We start from the raw sequence: 18,811 nt of genomic DNA, 5'->3' as shown, positions 1-18,811 counted from the left end.
GATTTGAATCAACATTTTATGCCTTTTAAAACAACTTTTGCAAAATATTTTCATAGATGCTAATGGCTTTCCATAATTGTAAGTTCAACTTAAGTTCTTTGTGAATCAACTTATTAAGCAGGATATATTAAACTGATACACTTTTTATACTTTTTAATAGTCATTTATATTGTACATATTTGTATATAAAAGCATTAAATTCATATAAATGAACATTGCTAATTTCTATTGACTTTTATTTGCTTTTGTTGCAGTGCCTGTGCTACAACTGATATACATAGGGGCCTCTTGCTAAAAATTTGTTATTAAAGAAGTTCAAAAAATAAGACACTTAAATTTCAAATAAGAACAATACGGCTGATTTACAATTCACAGCCCATCTATCAATACCAGCTGTGGAGATTTTAATCAGAATTTTGGTGGGGAAGCTTTGAATAGCCTATCTGGAGTGAAATTTGTGCCAATTCCAAAAATATGACCCTACTCACAATGTTTTGGTTATTTTGGCCACTTTTTTGGCAAAAAAACATTATAGTCACTTTTGATCAGAGGTAATTTTTCCACTCATCAGCAAAAGGGATTTGATGGGCCTATTCTATGTAAAAATGTGCCCTGATGCCATAAAAAGTTGTCAAATTAACCCCATCAATTACAATATGGTATTGTCAGTCACTTTTGGCAACAAAAAAAAGACAATCTCCTGGTAGGGTCTACTATAGAGTGTGGTGCCCCTGTAAAATAGCCACAAGGCTGGATTGCTGCTAAGTGGAGCGAAGAATGTGCAATATCGGTGCAGAATCAAGTTTGAGTTTTGAAGTTTACACTAGAAAGCTTTGATCAGTTATTACATTGAAAAGGACCAATATAAAAACAGTAAACTATTGATTTTATTTATGGAGTTGTTTTTAATTCACAACCTTTTGAGCAAGATGCTGCTGATCTGTTTGATGCATATTATTACCCACATCACTGTTAAAGATATATTCATATTTTACAAACAATTTTCATCAAAACAACATAACAATAAATCAATAAACAGATACAATGACAATGTGAATACCTTCCATAAAGATGTTATCATAGCATGTGAATTAAATCCTCTGTAAGGATGGGTTCTCGAGGCAGGGGTTTATTGTGAACAAACTAACTCATTCAATTGGTACAACTCTAATGTAAACCATATGTCCCAGTTATGATGCTGAAGTCTATCTTTGTACTGTCATACAAGCTTTGTTGTAGGCTCTTTGTGAAAATTGTCTACAATTCTGTAACAAAGATCTTTTTCGAATTTCAAAGACGGAACGGTATAATCATAGCCTGGCTGGCTTTAAGGGAGATTTCAGAATGAAGTGTCATACTCATAGATAGATTGTTATCACAATTATTGAATTCACCTGCAGTGAATAAATAGAAACATATTCTCAAGTTTTGTAATTGTTTATCAAGATTTTCCTGCCAAATCAGACAATTACACCATTTATGTAATGTACAGGAATGTAAATAACAAAAAAAAAAGGCAAGAACAGCACCTTACATAAATTATAGAAAAATATATAATCCTCAAAATATAAACGGCTGTCTAGATAATGAATATATATGATCACAAAATAATTGAAAAACGGTGGTTGTGGTATTCTTGGCATATATACAGATACAATGAATATTATATAAAAAATATATCTGAATGTTGGACCTTCCTAACACCTTCCCTAAAACCTTCCACAGCCTCTAAAGCACTTGACCTGATTTTGGGCCCTGAAAGTTAAGTTTTAGTGTTTGATTAATTTCTCTTTTGGCATAGTTTCTTCCTCAAAGGCTCATGTTCATGTTGCCTTAACAGTCGAAAGGCTTAAAAGCTGTCATAAGAAAAACAAATTTATTACACAGGAGATTTCTTGGAAATGGAAGCATTTTGGATCCATGTATCCCAAACAACGTATTTTCAGTACCGTACATTTTTGGACATCTGTGACATTATCAAAGTCATGTATGCAAGTTTACAGGAAAGATTTCATTTATTAACCAAAGTTAGCAAGGTGTATAAACATACGATCCAAATATTAGGGTAAATCCCTTACAAATGTAGACAAATGTACATCCATCATCGTGAAGCTATCATCAACGAATACATGATTAGAAGGTGACAAATGAAACGGTCAAGTGGCCCTCTTTAGCCTTTTTAAGGTGCAGAAGATAGAGACAACAAGCTTAGTTTCCAAAACTCTACTACAACAACAATTGGGACAGTTTCTGTAACTTACAGAAGGACAAATAGTTTGATTAATGAGGATGGTGGGGGATTAGAAGTGGAAATAAAGAGAGAATCGCACGTTCAATCCCATGGAACGACAACAACAACCAAATAGTATAGTTAGTGTCAAGCATTGAGATATCCCATCCCCTTTATTCAGTGCCTAGTTCATAAAGTTCAGGTATTGCTTTCCAATGTTGGGATGGCCATAGAGAGAATTCATTCCACACTCATCGTTTAGCAATAAATTTTGCAATGATTACAAGCTGGAATGGCATCAAAAGCTGCATTAACATTGCAACCAAAATTGTAGATTTCTCTCACATTCCTGTGTTTTGTCCGAAGTTGCTAGGCAACTACCATAAAACACGACAAAAAAAAACCCATATTGAAAAACACACCTGGAGTGTTTTTTTTTTTTAATGCCGGCAGAAGTTTTTACAGATTATTTCATTGTAAATGCTCGCTCTCAAACATCGTGGAATGATTCCAGATTTTGGTCACATGACTCGTCTCACTTCCTTGCTAATCCATGGAGAGCAGCGACAAGTCGGGCATCGGCACTACCAGAAGGAGCAAACGACACATTTTCTTTATTATTTGTTGTTTCTTTGTTAATTGTTTTTTCCAGTAGTGTAAATTCAGCAATGTTTTTCAAAATGATTTTGGGGCTGTGTAAATAGGCCTGATATGGCAATACAGTTCACTTGGCTAACACAGAAATGGACACAGATTAAATTAAATTGGAATATCTTTGTACATCTGTCATTTGTCCCCATCACTTCCATGCTTAGAATTTGATGCCTGTTCTTTTGATTCTGGCCTTCCCACTTTGTCCATGGATAGCTGCTTCTGTGGTAATTGCTGCTTTTGATGTTGCTGTGGCGGATGGTGTTGCTGAGCTTGAGTCGATTGCTGTGCATGTTGTGGCTGTTGATAAAGTTCTTGTTGCCTTGGCGATGCAGCAGGATGTTTCAAAGGTTGATGAGGAGGTTGATGTGGAGGTTGATTGGATGGAGAATGTGGGAATCTTGACTGAGGCTCATCTTCCTCTTCATCCAAGTCAGGTGGGACGATATCTTCAAGAGCAGCTTGGACATTGAAAACAAAAGTATCACAGACGGCTTGAAAAGGATAATGTCTATACATTAAATTAGTACTAATCTTCAGATTAGGATATAGTCCTCCATTTACTATAATATTTATAGAAAATGAATAAAAAAATTCAAAACAAGTATTTTTAATTAAATAATGGAATTCGATGTAGACAGTTGACACCCTATACACTGAATGGTGCTAATCTTGTAGGGCAAAATGTGAAATCCAATTTTTGCAAACAGTAAAATTTATGTATTTGAGATTACAAAATGTCACATATTTCAATATATCTAATATTCTTCAAAATAGAGTATCTCACATGCATGCTCAGATATATAATGGAAATGGTACTGACTTTTAATTTAATTTTAGAGAAATAACAACATTGAGATATTCAAGTCAAAAAAAGCATTTAGAAAGGAAGGAGATGAAAAAGAAAAATGAGAAGAAAAATATGGAGGGAGAGGGAAAAGGGAGATAAAGGTAAAGAGGAAGAAGAAGATTGAGGAGGAGAGCGAGTAGAAGGAGATGAGAAAGCAGCTTTCTTGCTTCAACCACTTACCAACAAATGCTCGGGGATAATCTGTAGCTAGCTTCTTTTTCAGGTTTCTGGAAGAAAAGACAAGTGGAATGGTAAATAGTGGGTGTCAACCGTTTTACAAACATGATACAATTACCGGGGTAAACATGTACCAAATGCTGCCAGAAGGAAACAAGTACAACATCTTTATTGGCAGGGGTGTTCCTATGTGTACATGTACATGTATAATCCCTTTAGTAAAGTTTCAAGGAGAAATATACCTGGGAAACAAAAAGTGCAGTATTTAAAACGATATTAGGCAGGTAGTTGCTGCAGCAGGTTGGAATTTGATGATCATAAAGATGAATTATTGTGCTTATGATTGAAATGAAAATAGAACTCGTGTTATAAAACAAATAAATTAAAAAGGGTCAGCTTGCAACTTTGAAATGGTTTTCAGTTGCAAATGGACTGGTAGCTCCCAGTAACAGCACTACTCACTGTCGATCCCCAATATTTACCACTGAGGACGGGTTTACTTATTATTTAAAGCAGCTCATTTGCTTACATGCGTGATACTGTTTGAAAAATGCTTGTACAAAAAGTGAATTCTGATCTCATGTATTGACTGCAGAGAGCTAAAAGGTTATCTCATCAATTAAATCTCAGTACGGTAAGCACCATTTCTAGCTCTCATAAGACGATACTTAGATGTGAGCAACAGCCCATAACAATATTTCATCTGAATGTTGTCAACAATACCTTATCCTGCGGAACACAGAATCCAGATCTTTTTTCATAGTGAGAAGCGTCTCTGTGTGCTCTTTGAACTGCTCAAATGTCTTCTCGTATCTTTTGGAGGAGAGCCGATTAAAGTTGGAGAGCATCTCGTTGGTCTTCTCAAAGCGGTCCAGCATCTGAGACTGAGCCTTGAGGATAGCGATCATATCCTCCTGATTGACCATAGAGAGAAGTGAGTCCAGGAAAGCATCGGAACCCGGAGTGAGAGACGTACCAGTGTTGGAAGAAGACATTTTGTTTTTAATACTTCAGCTTAAAGTTCAGGATCAATGCTCAGGTATTTGTAGGCCTACCTACAATGTACTTCTGAAAGAAAAGGGTTAAAAGATAAGTGATTATTTGAGTCTAATTACATAATGGCACATCATATTTTGTTATACCTATAATGTATGAACCAACTTACAGTAAAAATATAGAGCATCAAGTTGTCTGTGTCAAACCAGTTACTGAATGCAGATTTCATCAAGTATAGAAAATGCTGATGATGATTCACAAAATCATTTCCAATGTCCATACCAATATACACGAGTCCACACCCGTTAAAACCAGTCGTCTAAATGTACATCGACCCCTAGGAGCCCACAATGAATCGGTAAAAGGTATAAATCTATTGCATACCGTATACAAAATAAAGGGGGAAAAATAAAAAACGTTTTAAATACTTGGTCTACTCCAGAAATTTCGAGGACGTTTTTTTTCATCGGCGCTCTGCGGGTTTCGGGTTCCAGAACCATGCGCTGGAAATGCGAAATACAGATTCCACGTCATAAAATAACCTTACGTAGTTCACCGTCTACTTTTAAGGATTATCCGTCTTCCTGAGGATTTATCGCTCATTTAAATCAATGTAAAATTCAAAGTCAATGTAAAATACATCAAGAAAATCATTGCTGAATCTGTTTTTTCGCATCGCTAGCGCGCGGATCGGAAATAGACTATGAAACGTTTGCGAAAATGCAGGGGATCCTTTATGGCATCGGTATGACTATGAGTGCCAATTATGAGTAGACTATTTACAGTATGGGTGCCAATTAAGGCTATGTAAAACTAAACTGTATTGTATTAAAATTAAGGTAGACCTCTAGTCTGCTCCTGAGGCTGTAGTGTAGAACAATAGTCAATACACAAAATACAGTTAACGGGACTACAGTCAGATTCTATACATTTGTTTTAGACAGATAAAAGGGTCATAACAGGCCGTAATTATATCTTTATCTCACAACGCAACAGTCCTGAATAAAATTATAAAACTCTTTCATCCTTACCAATTGTACGGCTTCCAATGACGTAATGAATATTAACTACACAGCCGCTCTCAAAGGTCAACATCTTACGAAGCCAAACAATAGCACTTCCGGTTTGCAGAACATGTACCACCTTTCACCTTTATAGACCGAAAGCTTCAGTCTCTAACAAATCACAACAGCTACAGAATGGTCACTGGACAAAGGCGGCCCTCCCGGGGGGGGGGGGGGGGGGGGCAGGGGGGCACAGTCCCCCCCCCCCCCCACTTTTTCAGATACCCCCAAAATGCCCCTTTTTACATAGGAAAAGTGCCCCTTTTATTTTGTAAGAAGTGCCCCTTTTACATAGGAAAGGTGCCCCTTTTACTTTGACAAATGCCCCTATTACTTAGTAAAAGTGCCCCTTTCCCCTTTTCACCTCTGACGAGTGCCCTTTTAATTTTTGACACGTGCCCCTTTTCCTTCGACATGTTCCCATTTTCCTTTGCAATAAATGTTCATTTTCCATTCTCATGAATCTTGAAATTATCTTGAATAAGTGCCCTTTTTAATCTCTAGTAAGTGCCTCTTTTCAGGTACGAGAAGTGCCCCTTTTCACTTTTAATAAGTGCCCCCTTCACCTCTGATGATTGTCCTATTCAAAACTGAGAGGTGCTCTTTTTACTTTGACAACTTCCCCTTTTTTCCTTTGTAAGAAGTGCCCCTTCTCCTTTTAATAACTACCCCTTTTTTAAACTCGGATGAGCGCACCTTTCATTTTAACATGTACCCATCTTATTTTCTAATAAGTGCCCCTTTTCCTTATGATAAGTGCCCCCATTAAAAAGAGAGAGCTCCTTCCCCTTCTCATAACTTCCCCTTTCCCTTTCTAATAAGTGCCCCTTTTCCTTATGATAAGTGCCCCCATTAAAAAGAGAGAGCTCCTTCCCCTTCTCATAACTTCCCCTTCCCCTTCTCATAACTGCCCTTTTAAACATCTGAACGGTGCCCCCTTTTCATTCAACAAATGCACATTTTCCTTTATTATAAGTGCCCCTTTTACATTTTCATAAGTGCCCCTTTTCATATCTGGTCAGTGCCCCTTTGCAACTCTGATTATTCCCCTTTTGATAATGATACGTGCCCCTTTTCCTTTCTAATAAGGGACCTATCCCCTTTTCACCTCTTATAAATGACCCTATTAAAATCTGATGGGTGCCCCTTTTCCGTCAACAAATGCCTATTTCCCATTTTCGTAAACGCCTCCTTTTCATCACTGGTGAGTGCCTCTTTTCAAGTGAAAAAATGCCTCATTTTCACCTCTTATAATTATCCTTTGTACTTATACACGTGCTCCTTTTCTTTTCTAATAAGTGTCTTATCCCTTTCGATAATTGTCCCCTTTTCATGTAATCATTAAACGTGCCCCTTATTTAAAGCGACTAAGAGCAGTTTCCCCCAAAGTTCGCTCGCTACGCTCGCTAGCATTTAAAGATTATATAATTATGTTACTTATTAAAGGTCTTTTCAGTCTTCCGTTATGAGAATGTGCTTATAACCCCATCACGATTGGCTTTTTTTCTCTTTATAAGATGTAATTTTTCGCACTGCGACCTCACAGATCTTTAAAAATTTTCTCGCTCGCTTCGCTCGCTCGTAAATTCATATTCAGACATCACACCCAACTGTAAAGTTTGATGCTTAAAGGTACTATGTCCCTTTTGCAGCCAACCTCAAATGCTGTAGAACTTTGCAGGAATTATGAATATGTCATGTATGTCCTATCTGTGAAATTTAAACGTTAGCAGTGTCCTCATATTCAAATTATGCAAGGAAAACTGTTTACTTGCTAGACTTCACTGTCAGACACTATTGAGTGTCTGACTGGCTTTTTTTCTTCTTTGGTAATAACATACATGAAAAGAGTTGTAAAGGGTACATGAGTATTTGTCTACATCAATAACCCACTTCTTGTGATGGCCAAGATTAAACTGATTGGATCTTTGCGCAGCATAAAACGTATGACCATTCGGTACAATTGTCTGAAAATCAAGACTATTACTTTTGGGCTCTATAGCCCTAAAGTCGATTTGACAACTATGAACGTTATTTTCCCACTTGAAGATATTTTCAAGCCCCACCTTTTTTAGGGAAGTTCTAAATTAGTATTATCTTTTCAAATGCAGTTGGAATTTAACTTTTTCCTTTTTTTAGCCTGAAAATGGGACATAGTCCCTTTAAGCGATATCTTGTATGATGTATGAAGAGAAACAGATATTGAAATCATCCCTGATAACGTAATCACAATGTAGGGGTATATACCAATGTCTAAAAATTGTATATCGCTTTGAGATTTCCCACTGTAGGTGCCCTTTTTTCCAGAAAGTGCCCTTTTTTGTTGGTGCCCCCCCCCCCACTTTGAAAGTCGCTCGGCCGCCCCTGTCACTGGAGGGAGGGAGGGGGGCTCCAAGCCCCCCCCCCCCAAGGCTACCAATCAGATTGGTTGCCCCAGTGTTATGGTTGTTTTAACTGTAACATCTTTTGTTTAAAACTAATATGAAGCAAATATGAAGTAAATATGAGATGACCAATATTCAGATTTGGCATAACACTATTGAACACCCGTGTGAAATATAGAATCAAACTAATGAGTTTGGTCTTCAAAAAATATTTTGTTAATTCTCCCAAGAAAATATGCAATTAATCTTACAAAATTTAGACTGGGCAATATATTTGGTAGGCATAATACATGTCGGCATATAACGATGAAACATTTCGTATAGGCCTATTATATACACGATGTGAGAGCTAGGCCGTTGGGGATTATTGCATGCTCTCTTTGAATGCAGCTTTGCAAAGACTTCCAGAGCAGAATTTTTGCAATGTTACATGTTCAAGCTGTTCAATTCCAAAATAGAACTTTTAAAATTAAAATTAGGCTTGTTAGGTTTGTCTATGCTGTCATGGTGGAATTCATGTCCTCTTAGAAAATTCAAGCAGCATTAATGTGTTTCTTAAAAGGAAGGTCCTCTCGATAGGCTGCTTAGCTAGGTTTTGATAAAAACTGAACCGTTATAGAGAAACAAACTTTTTTTGTGAAATTTTGAGCAATATCCGTTTAAAATATGAAACTTATGAATTTACGAAGTTGTCATCAGTGACAGTAAGTGATGTTTTTTGCAATTTTCAAAGTCAAAGTAACGAGTCAAATCAGAGGTTAAAAAGGGTATACTTTTTGCACGTTAAAGGGGGCACTTATGAGATGATAGGAAAAGGGGCACTTGTTACAAAGGATTTTGGACTATTATTGAAGGAACAGGAACATCTATAATCTATAATATCAGACTTTCAAAGAGGAATTTTAAATTTGAAAAGGGGCATTTATGGAAAGGAAAAGTGTCACTTATCAGAGGTGAAAATAGGCACTCATAAGCCATAAGAGATGAAAAGGAGCACTTATCGAAACGGGAAGTCGTACTTCTCACTTGGAAGAGTGCACCCCTCCCGGGAGTGTCACCTCTGAAAGTATATGTCTTTATATTTTATTGTTTTACAATGATTTCGATGTTCATTTTAGGGTATATGAAAATTATATTTATTTCTATCCAATCACCATTTTTCTGAATCAAACTGTTTAAGTATATCATAAAGAAAATCGAGGGGAGATAATTATCCCCCCCCCCTTGTGTGTGTGCGGCAAGGGCTTCCGTCTATCAGGGGCGTACGCAGGATTTTTTTCAAGGGGGGGGGGTTAAAATCGGGCCCAAAATTTCGCAACGACTCAGCTTTATTATTTACTTAATCCGAAAATTTGAAAATCGCGCCAGCCGAAAAGTCGCTCAGTGGGGGGGGGGGGGGGGGGGGGGGGGGGGGGGGGGGGGGGGGGGGGGGGGTAAACGGACACTTTTCTTTTTTTTTTGGTCTCGAAATTTGAAAATTTGACATTTTTTCTTCGTTGGGGGGGGGGGGGGTAAGGTCACCTAAGGGTGAGGGGATAAGAGGACACTTTTTTTTTTTTTTTTTGGTCTCGAAATTTGAAAATTTGACATTTTTCTTCGTTCGGGGGGGGGGGGGGTGGGGGTTCGAACCCCCCCCCCCAAAAAAAAAAACCACCCCCGCCCCCCTGCGTACAAGCTTGCCGTCTATGCATGGGGAAGGTTGACACAAATTAATATTAATATCAAATGAAGGTTATTTCTACCTCTGTCCACCTTTCACCTGCAAACAGTGTCGTGGTCGAGTGGTTTAAGCATTTGACTTGAAATCTGAAGGTCGTGGTTCGATCCCGACACGGCACTCCTTTGGCAAGATGTTAATCAACATTTGCCACTTTCCACCCAGGTGTTTTCAATGGATACTCAGTAGGATGCGAGAGATAATGTGGATTGATGAGAAAGTAGCGCTTGTAAAATGGCGACTGGCCGGAATTTTACCTAGGGAGTGGAGCATGTGCATAGGCCTTCATTGTGTGCGAGTAAGCCTGAATCCGATGACCGGGGTAATAATAATGTATACTGCGCCTAGAAACAAAGAGTAGGCGCATTATAAATGTGAGCTTTAATATTATTATACATGCACCTGCCCGCACCCGGATCGGCTTTGATTTGTGGATTCAAGTCAAGTTTCTTGAACTTGAACTTAATTGGAAAACTTTTTGGCCTCATGGAGGAAAAGAAAGGCATAGAAATAAACAAACAAACATGAATATAAAATCTACGTTCACAACATTATTTACAAAATTGTCATTAGTTTGTGAACACTTTTTCTTTTGTAGTTGAGTGAAGGAAAAAAAGTAAAGAAAATAAGAATGGATAAGAAGGTGAGGTATCTTTGAAAATACTATAGTTTATGATAATAATAACAATGAGATTTTGTTACCCTCATAGGCTACTCAGACTGGGTATGAAATTCATTATAATTTCGCAACATTTTGAGGGCGGGGGGGGGGGGGGGGGGTAAGCACTATTTTTTGTGGCTCAATGGTGGGGGGGTCTATTCGCTATTCATAAGGACCGCTATTCATAAGGTCCGCTATTCATAAGGACCGCTATTCATAACGTGTAAATTCCCGTACTTCCGGGTCCGCTATTCATAATGGCAAAAGAGGGTCACTATTCATAATGAAATAAGGTTCGTTAATCATAAGGACCGCTACTCATAACGTGAGATGAGGGTCGCTATTCATAATTCATATTAAGGGTCATTAATCATAAGGGCCGCTATTCATAATATGAAATCAGGGTCGCTATTCATAATACGACGAGAGGGTCGCTATTCATAATACGAAATAAGGTTCATTACTTATAAGGGTCGCTATTCATAACACGGGAAGAGGGTCGCTATTCATAATAGCAAATGAGGGTCGCTATTCATAATAGGAGAAGAGGGTCGCTATTCATAATAGGAGAAGAGGGTCGCTATTCATAATAGGAAATGAGGGTCGCTATTCATAATAGGAGAAGAGGGTCGCTATTCATAATAGGAAATGAGGGTCGCTATTCATAATAGGAGAAGAGGGTCGCTATTCATAATAGGAAATGAGGGTCGCTATTCATAATAGGAGAAGAGGGTCGCTATTCATAATAGGAGAAGAGGGTCGCTATTCATAATAGGAAATGAGGGTCGCTATTCATAATAGGAGAAGAGGGTCGCTATTCATCATAGGAGAAGAGGGTCGCTATTCATAAAAGGAGAAGAGGGTCGCTATTCATAATAGGAGAAGAGGGTCGCTATTCATAATACGAAATGAGTTTCGCTATTCATAATAGGAGAAGAGGGTCGCTATTCATAATAGGAGAAGAGGGTCGCTATTCATAATAGGAAATGAGGGTCGCTATTCATAATAGGAGAAGAGGGTTGCTATTCATAATAGGAGAAGAGGGTCGCTATTCATAAAAGGAGAAGAGGGTCGCTATTCATAATAGGAGAAGAGGGTCGCTATTCATAATACGAAATGAGGTTCGCTATTCATAATAGGAGAAGAGGGTCGCTATTCATTATAGGAGAAGAGGGTCGCTAATCATAATAGAAGAAGAGGGTCGCTATTCATAATAGGAGTAGATGGTCGCTATACATAATAGGAGAAGAGGGTCGCTATTCATAATAGGAGAAGAGGGTCGCTATTCATAATAGGAGAAGAGGGTCGCTATTCATAATAGAAGAAGAGGGTCGCTATTCATAATAGGAAAAGAGGGTCGCTATTCATAATAGGAGTAGATGGTCGCTATACATAATAGGAGAAGAGGGTCGCTATTCATAATAGGAGAAGAGGGTCGCTATTCATAATAGGAGAAGAGGGTCGCTATTCATAATAGGAGTAAGGGGTCGCTATTCATATCATATATTCATTTCTCTTCAAATCCTCTTCTTTCTCTAATAATTTAATGAAACATCAAAGCTTCCACGTTTTGCGCGGGAGGGGGGAAACTGAATTCAGACAAGGATTAAGAGTCGAGAATGGAACAACGAATCATCTTCTTTCTCTAATAATTGCATTAAACAATGAAAGGTCAAAGCTTAAGCGCTTTGCGCAAGAGGGGGGAATAGAATTCAGACAATTATTAAGAGTCGAGAACGGTACAACAAATCGTAATTTTTCTCTAATAATTAATGAAAGGTAAAAGCGAGGGGGAAAACTGAATTCAGACAAGGATTAAGAGTCGAGAATGGTACAATAAATCGTCTACTTTTTCTAATAATTAATGAAAGTTCAAAGCTTTCGCGCGTAATGGGTGGGGGAGGGGAGGGGGGGGGGGACAGCAAGCTGCCCGAATATGAATTTTTGATATCTTTTCTCGTTTATCTTGGTGATAAATAACACTTTCACAAAAAACATATAATGCTCAAATTTTTGCTCGCTCGTTTCGCTCACAAGCAGAATTGTGAACTAGAAAATAATCGGGCAAGAGGCTTTAGCCCCCCCCCCCCCCAGATGAAAATGTCAAAAAAAATGTATATCTTAAAAACGGGGAATGTTGATATCGGACAAGAGACGTGAAGTGAGCTTGCACCCCTTTCCAAAATTGTTCCTGCTTCTAGGTACCCGTATCGTGCTTCTAATATGACCTTGTCAGTATTGGTATGTTGAGTTGAAAAAACGGTCTGCGCATTTTTCAAATTTCCGTCCCCCCCCCCCCAATTGGAAAATTCTTGATCCGCGCCGGGGCGTACTGATGGGGGGGGGGGGGGCTCGGGGGATCGGTAGATACTGGGCTTAGGTCCAATTGTCAGGTCCAATTCCGCTCAGTAATTTGTAGGTCCATAAGTCCTAATAAAAATTACTTTCTACAAAAACATTATTGTCGTATAAACAATTACTAGTTTCTTATATAGTAAGCTAAAATGGATAATGGGCCTGCTTGGCGTACTTAATATCTCAGTGGCGTTGCCTGGATAAGATCAGTCGGGGGCAGGAAGATGGGGCAAGATTTCCAACAAGGAGGAAAATTTACGATAGGATTACATGTGTGTTATGTTTTACTTTTTTTTCGTCACCACATGAGCGGGGGTTGGCTCTATATAATTATCAAAGATAACAGATAAAATATAGTTACTTTAAAAAGAGACAACTATTCAGGGCTATATATCGCCCCCCCCCCTACAGGACCAGGAACGTAGCCGAGGGGGGGGCGTATTATGAATAGCGAACCTCATTTCGTTTCATGAATAGCGACCGTCTACTCCTATTATGAATAGCGACCCTCATTTCTTATTATGAATAGCGACCCTCATTTCGTATTATGAATGGCAACCCTCATTTCATATTATGAATAGCGACCCTTATTTCTTATTATGAATAGCGACCCCCTACTCCTATTATTAATAGCGACCCTCTTCTCCTATTATGAATAGCGATCCTCTACTCCTATTATGAATAGCGACCCCCTACTCCTATTATTAATAGCGACCCTCTTCTTCTATTATGAATAGCGACCCTCTTCTCCTATTATGAATAGCGACCCTCATTTCTTATTATGAATAGCGACCCTCTTCTTCTATTATGAATAGCGACCCTCTTCTCCTTTTATGAATAGCGACCCTATTCTCCTATTATGAATAGCGACCCTCTTCTTCTATTATGAATAGCGACCCTCTTCTCCTATCATGAATAGCGACCCTCATTTCTTATTATGAATAGCGACCCTCTACTCCTATTATGAATAGCGACCCTCTTCTTCTATTATGAATAGCGACCCTCTTCTCCTTTTATGAATAGCGACCCTCTTCTCATATTATGAATAGCGACCCTCATTTCTTATTATGAATAGCGACCCTCTACTCCTATTATGAATAGCGACCCTCTTCTTCTATTATGAATAGCGATCCTCTTCTCCTATTATGAATAGCGACCCTCATTTCTTTTTATGAATAGCGACCCTCTACTCCTATTATGAATAGCGACCCTCTTCTTCTATTATGAATAGCGACCCTCTTCTTCTATTATGAATAGCGACCCTCATTTCTTATTATGAATAGCGACCCTCTACTCCTATTATGAATAGCGACCCTCTTCTTCTATTATGAATAGTGACCCCCTTCTTCTATTATGAATAGCGACCCTCATTTCTTATTATGAATAGCGACCCTCTTCTCCTATTATGAATAGCGACCCTCTTCTTCTATTATGAATAGCGACCCTCTTCTCCTTTTATGAATAGCGACCCTCATTTCTTATTATGAATAATGACCCTTATGAATAATAACCCTTATGAATAACGACCCTCATTTTGCATTATGAATAGCGACCCTCATTTGTATTATGAATAGCGACCCTCATTTCGTATTATGAATAGCGACCCTCTTTCTGTGTTATGAATACCGACCCTTTTGTAATATTATGAATAGGGACCCTTATGAATAACGACCCCGTTTTCCTATTATGAATAGCGACCTTCTTCTAATATTATGAATACCGACCCTCTTCTTTGATTATGAATAGCGGTCCTTATGAATAATGACCCTTATGAATAATGACCCTTTTCTCCAATTATGAAAAGCGGACCTTATGAATAGCGGTCCTTATGAATAATGGACCTTATGAATAGCGGACCTTATGAATAGCGGTCCTTATGAATAGCGACATTGACCCATGGTGGGGGCCCCCTTGAAATTTTTTTTTCAAGGGGACGGGGGGGGGGGGGGGGGGGGGGCGGGAGGGGCAATTTTCATTATTTGTTTAATAAAAGGCGAACTTAACGCTACCTTCTTTTTCTTTAACCTGTTTTTGCTGGGGGTGGGCCCGTCGCCCCCCCCCCCCCCCCCCCCCCCCCCCCCCCGTGGATTCGCGCCTGATAGGTAATACAGGCTATCAAATAAGCCAGGTTGAATATCAATCGAGACTAGCATCCTTCTTTCGGCTACCAAGGGGTAATGCTTTGATAGCTTGATCATAAAACTTTTGGCTTTATATATATTTTGGGGGTATTATAATGGAAAGTTATACCAATTAAAATAATCAACATATCCACCAACAACATAATTACGTCTGAGTTTATATTAAAAGAGGGAATATTCCTCCCTCTGCCTGTTGAGGGAATAACAACTTTGGTATTCGGGGCATTATAGGTATCTAGGGATTTTTGCATGTCTTCCTTTGACTCTGCTAAATCTAAGGTATCATCAGCATACAACAATGTAATCAATTTAAAATAAACAACCATATCCTCTTCTGCGAAGGTCATAATTATTTATTTAAAGAAAAAAGATTTTCGACCGACCGACTCATGTTTTGGCACCTAAAGGGCAATACAACATCTTTGTTTAGGCCTTATATAGTGAGGAGGGATTGCGACAGTTCTCCAGAATTAGACTTTAAACAGGATCTGGCTTTTAGTACAAATTGATAATGGCCTTTAGGCCTAACATTAATTTCGTAAGCGATCAACTGACTCCATTATTTGACCCTACGAATGCCTTCTGATAATCAATAAAAGCATAAACATTTTAAAAAACTCAATTTGAGTCTAAACATAAGATCTAATGTGGAATACAGATAATTGACACTTCAGAAAATGTGATTGTTAAAATGTTGGTAAACCGTTGTAAAGCAGTACAATGTTCACCTCAGACTTGTGGAAGAGCTTGTTGTCACAGTTAGTTTAGTTTTGTTTCTCTTTAATATCTATACGTGTTCCCCTTACTTTTGTTGTTCATTGTTTATATCTACATCTAAACAGGGGCGTCGCTAGACCTTTTTCAATGGGTGGGGGGGGGGGGGGGTGTAGAGGCCAACGATTACCGACAAAACTAGCCACAAATTACCGACAAAATTAAATGTCCCAATATCTACAAATTTAACCCTATAAACCCGGGGCCGAAGGCTAAATTGTTTTTCCTATGGACTATCTATAGTACTTGCGCAAATGGTCATTTTCCTCGACGACATAAATATATGAATTATTTCGTCAACTTAATCAGCATCATACCTATATATTTTAATGCAGGCGCGGAGCTAGGATCTTATTTTAGGGAGGGGCGGTGAGCAAGCGAATCACTTAAAGAGCGCGCTAAGCGCGGAAGCTTAGACGTTTCCTTAAATTATTAGGAAAAAAAAGACGATTATTGTACCGTTCTCGACTATTAATCCTTGTCTGTATTAAGTTTTCCCCCTCCCGCGCGAAGCGCGAAAGCTTTGACGTTTCATTAAATTATTATAAAAAGAAGATGATTTGCTGTACCGTTATCGACTCCGTATCGACTCTTAATCCTTATCTGAATTCAGTTCTCCCCCTCCCGCGCGAAGCGCGGAAGTTTTGACGGTTCATTAAATATTAGAGAAAGTAGACGATTCGTTGAACCGTGCTCGACTTTTAATCCTTGTTGTTGGTAAATGTTTAAAGGCGTTCATTCAGTAATGAATATATACGCTATAAATATCTTCAGTTTTATAAGAAAATCAGTTATAGTCTTCATAAGAAAACTGAGAATAAAGATTTGTAATGAAATAATAAATTAATAAGTAACGCAATTTATTCAGAGTCTCTGGATGGTTTGCAACTTCGTGTTTCTGCTTTTTTAAAGTTTAATCTGGTCAGCCCGGTTTCGATTGCATGAAAACTAGCTTTGCCCGATTTTAATCCTTGTCTGACGTTTCATTAAATTATTCGAGAAAGAAGACGATTCGTTGTACCGTTTTTGACTCTTAATAAGTCTGAATTCAGTTTCCCCCTTTATCGCGGAGCGCGGAAGCTTTTGCGTTTCCTTAACACAGCAATTTACCCGTGTCTTTCTTGCTCCCTCGACGAGACGACTCCATCCAACAACCCCCTTCTCTCTTTTACTCCCACTTCTCCTCTCTCGGGCTCTTTCCTCCCCTCTCTCTCCTCTCTTTCATCCCCCGTTTCTTTTGTTTCCCTTTTACTCTTTTTTCTTATTTTTTGCCTTTTCTTTCTTTTCTTTCTTTTCTTCCTTTCCTCTCCTCCCCCTTCTTCTCTTTCTTTCTTTAGTCTTTTCTTTCCTTCTTTTCCTTTCTTTCTTTTCTTTTCCTTTTTTTTTTTTTTTCCCTTTCCCTCTCTTTTTTCCCCTCCCCCTTTTCTCTTTTTCCCCCGACGACAGCGCAATTTTACCGACAATATCCTGACCCCCCCCCCTATGGAGGCGCCCCTGCATCTAAATATGTTAGTTTTAATAATATGTTCCCCTTTTATTATTGTTCATTGCTTACATCTACATGTAAATATGTTATATGGACCTCTGCTCTTGCAGCTGAGTCTGGAATAAAGTCTTGAATTGAATTGAATAAACTTTGCAGATAACACAAAATTATTATTGTGAAATTCTAAATGGCTGCCGTGCAGCAGCGCGCACGCACTCAGCACACAATGTTCATGCATGCACCATGTATGCTGCATTATTATGCATGCACTGATTTGAACGTACACAAAGGAAGAGATTTAACCCGTTTGTTCAGTAACTCTTCATGCGATTTCATCGGAGCCAGTGCTAGTGACGAATTGCTTTCAGAGTCTTGTTCCTGACGAAAGTACAGTGGTAGAAAAACAATCTTCCATACCCTTTCAGTAGGATTTATCTTCTAAGACGGAATGATCCGGTAAGAAAGGAATAATCATGTCTAAATTCTTGAACAAAATATTCCCGGGCAAGAAAAACGCATCCACCCGCGGTGAGTACTTGGGCGGTAGGCCGTACGACTACTGCTCGAACTCGCTCGGGGATCTGACGGCGGACAATACCCCTATCCAGCCTGCCAGCAGCCTCAGCAGTTTCCATGCTGGACTCTCTTCAGCTTCAACATCTTCAACCAACCAACAATACCACAGGAATGGCCCTCATGATTCCCATACTTCATCAGACAGGTATCGACATCACAGTACAGAAGACGATGGGGCCGGGGTGACGGATGAGTTTGTATTTCGAGGAGCGGGTGCTCTCAATTTGGTGACGAATGGTAATCGAAGGATTAGTGATGGAGGGAGTGGTGGTGATGGTCTTAGACGAAATGAGATGGGTGCTGAACCAAGAAGCCCAACTTCAAAGAAGGTAATATTTGTTATATTTTAACAATATTAATTATCTTATTTCCTTTAGACTTAAGTTATGGTGTGTCCAAAGTTTCGCTGACATTAATTTTTAAAAATTAGGAATGTGAAATTTGATCCATGATTAAGTTACAACATAGATCTAGATCTAGACCTAATGTAGATTCTACCGATAAGTCATATTCTACACAAAAATATTTAGAATGAAATACTACCAAATGAACAGCAAAATTGTAGACTTCGAAATGGTGCAACACTGCAACTACATGTACAATATTAGTTTGTCTTTGAATCCTTGTCAGGCTTGTGTGCTTCAATACAAGTAACTGTCTAAAGGAAAAGTCATAACAAAAACTAGTCCTTTATTATCTTTAAATCGTGCATGAGACTCGAGAGTTTACACTTACAGCTGATATTTTTA

At 38.6% G+C, this 18,811-nt stretch overlaps 1 protein-coding gene across 2 annotated transcripts; it reads right to left on the bottom strand.

Moving 5' to 3' along the window:
* Positions 1-885: 885 nt before the first annotated feature.
* On the bottom strand, positions 886-6,049 carry LOC575577 (kxDL motif-containing protein 1). Of its 2 annotated transcripts, none has more exons than XM_003724257.3 (4): positions 5,936-6,049; positions 4,632-4,976; positions 3,912-3,958; positions 886-3,342 (listed from the first exon to the last, which is right to left on the bottom strand). In XM_003724257.3, exons 2-4 carry the CDS (start codon positions 4,901-4,903, stop codon positions 3,017-3,019), a joined length of 645 nt encoding a protein of 214 aa, XP_003724305.1. In that variant the 5' UTR covers positions 4,904-4,976; positions 5,936-6,049; the 3' UTR covers positions 886-3,016. The 2 variants fall into 2 exon arrangements, with proteins under 2 accessions (XP_003724305.1, XP_011680708.1); XM_011682406.2 differs by having other exon boundaries at positions 4,632-4,973.
* Positions 6,050-18,811: the final 12,762 nt, after the last annotated feature.

The sequence above is a fragment of the Strongylocentrotus purpuratus genome, unplaced genomic scaffold, assembly GCF_000002235.5.
Source record: "Strongylocentrotus purpuratus isolate Spur 01 unplaced genomic scaffold, Spur_5.0 spur5_scaffold_9, whole genome shotgun sequence".
In the NCBI taxonomy this organism is placed as follows: domain Eukaryota; kingdom Metazoa; phylum Echinodermata; class Echinoidea; order Camarodonta; family Strongylocentrotidae; genus Strongylocentrotus; species Strongylocentrotus purpuratus.
Note: the sequence above shows the minus strand (reverse complement) of the source record. Positions and strands in the feature narration are given on the sequence as shown.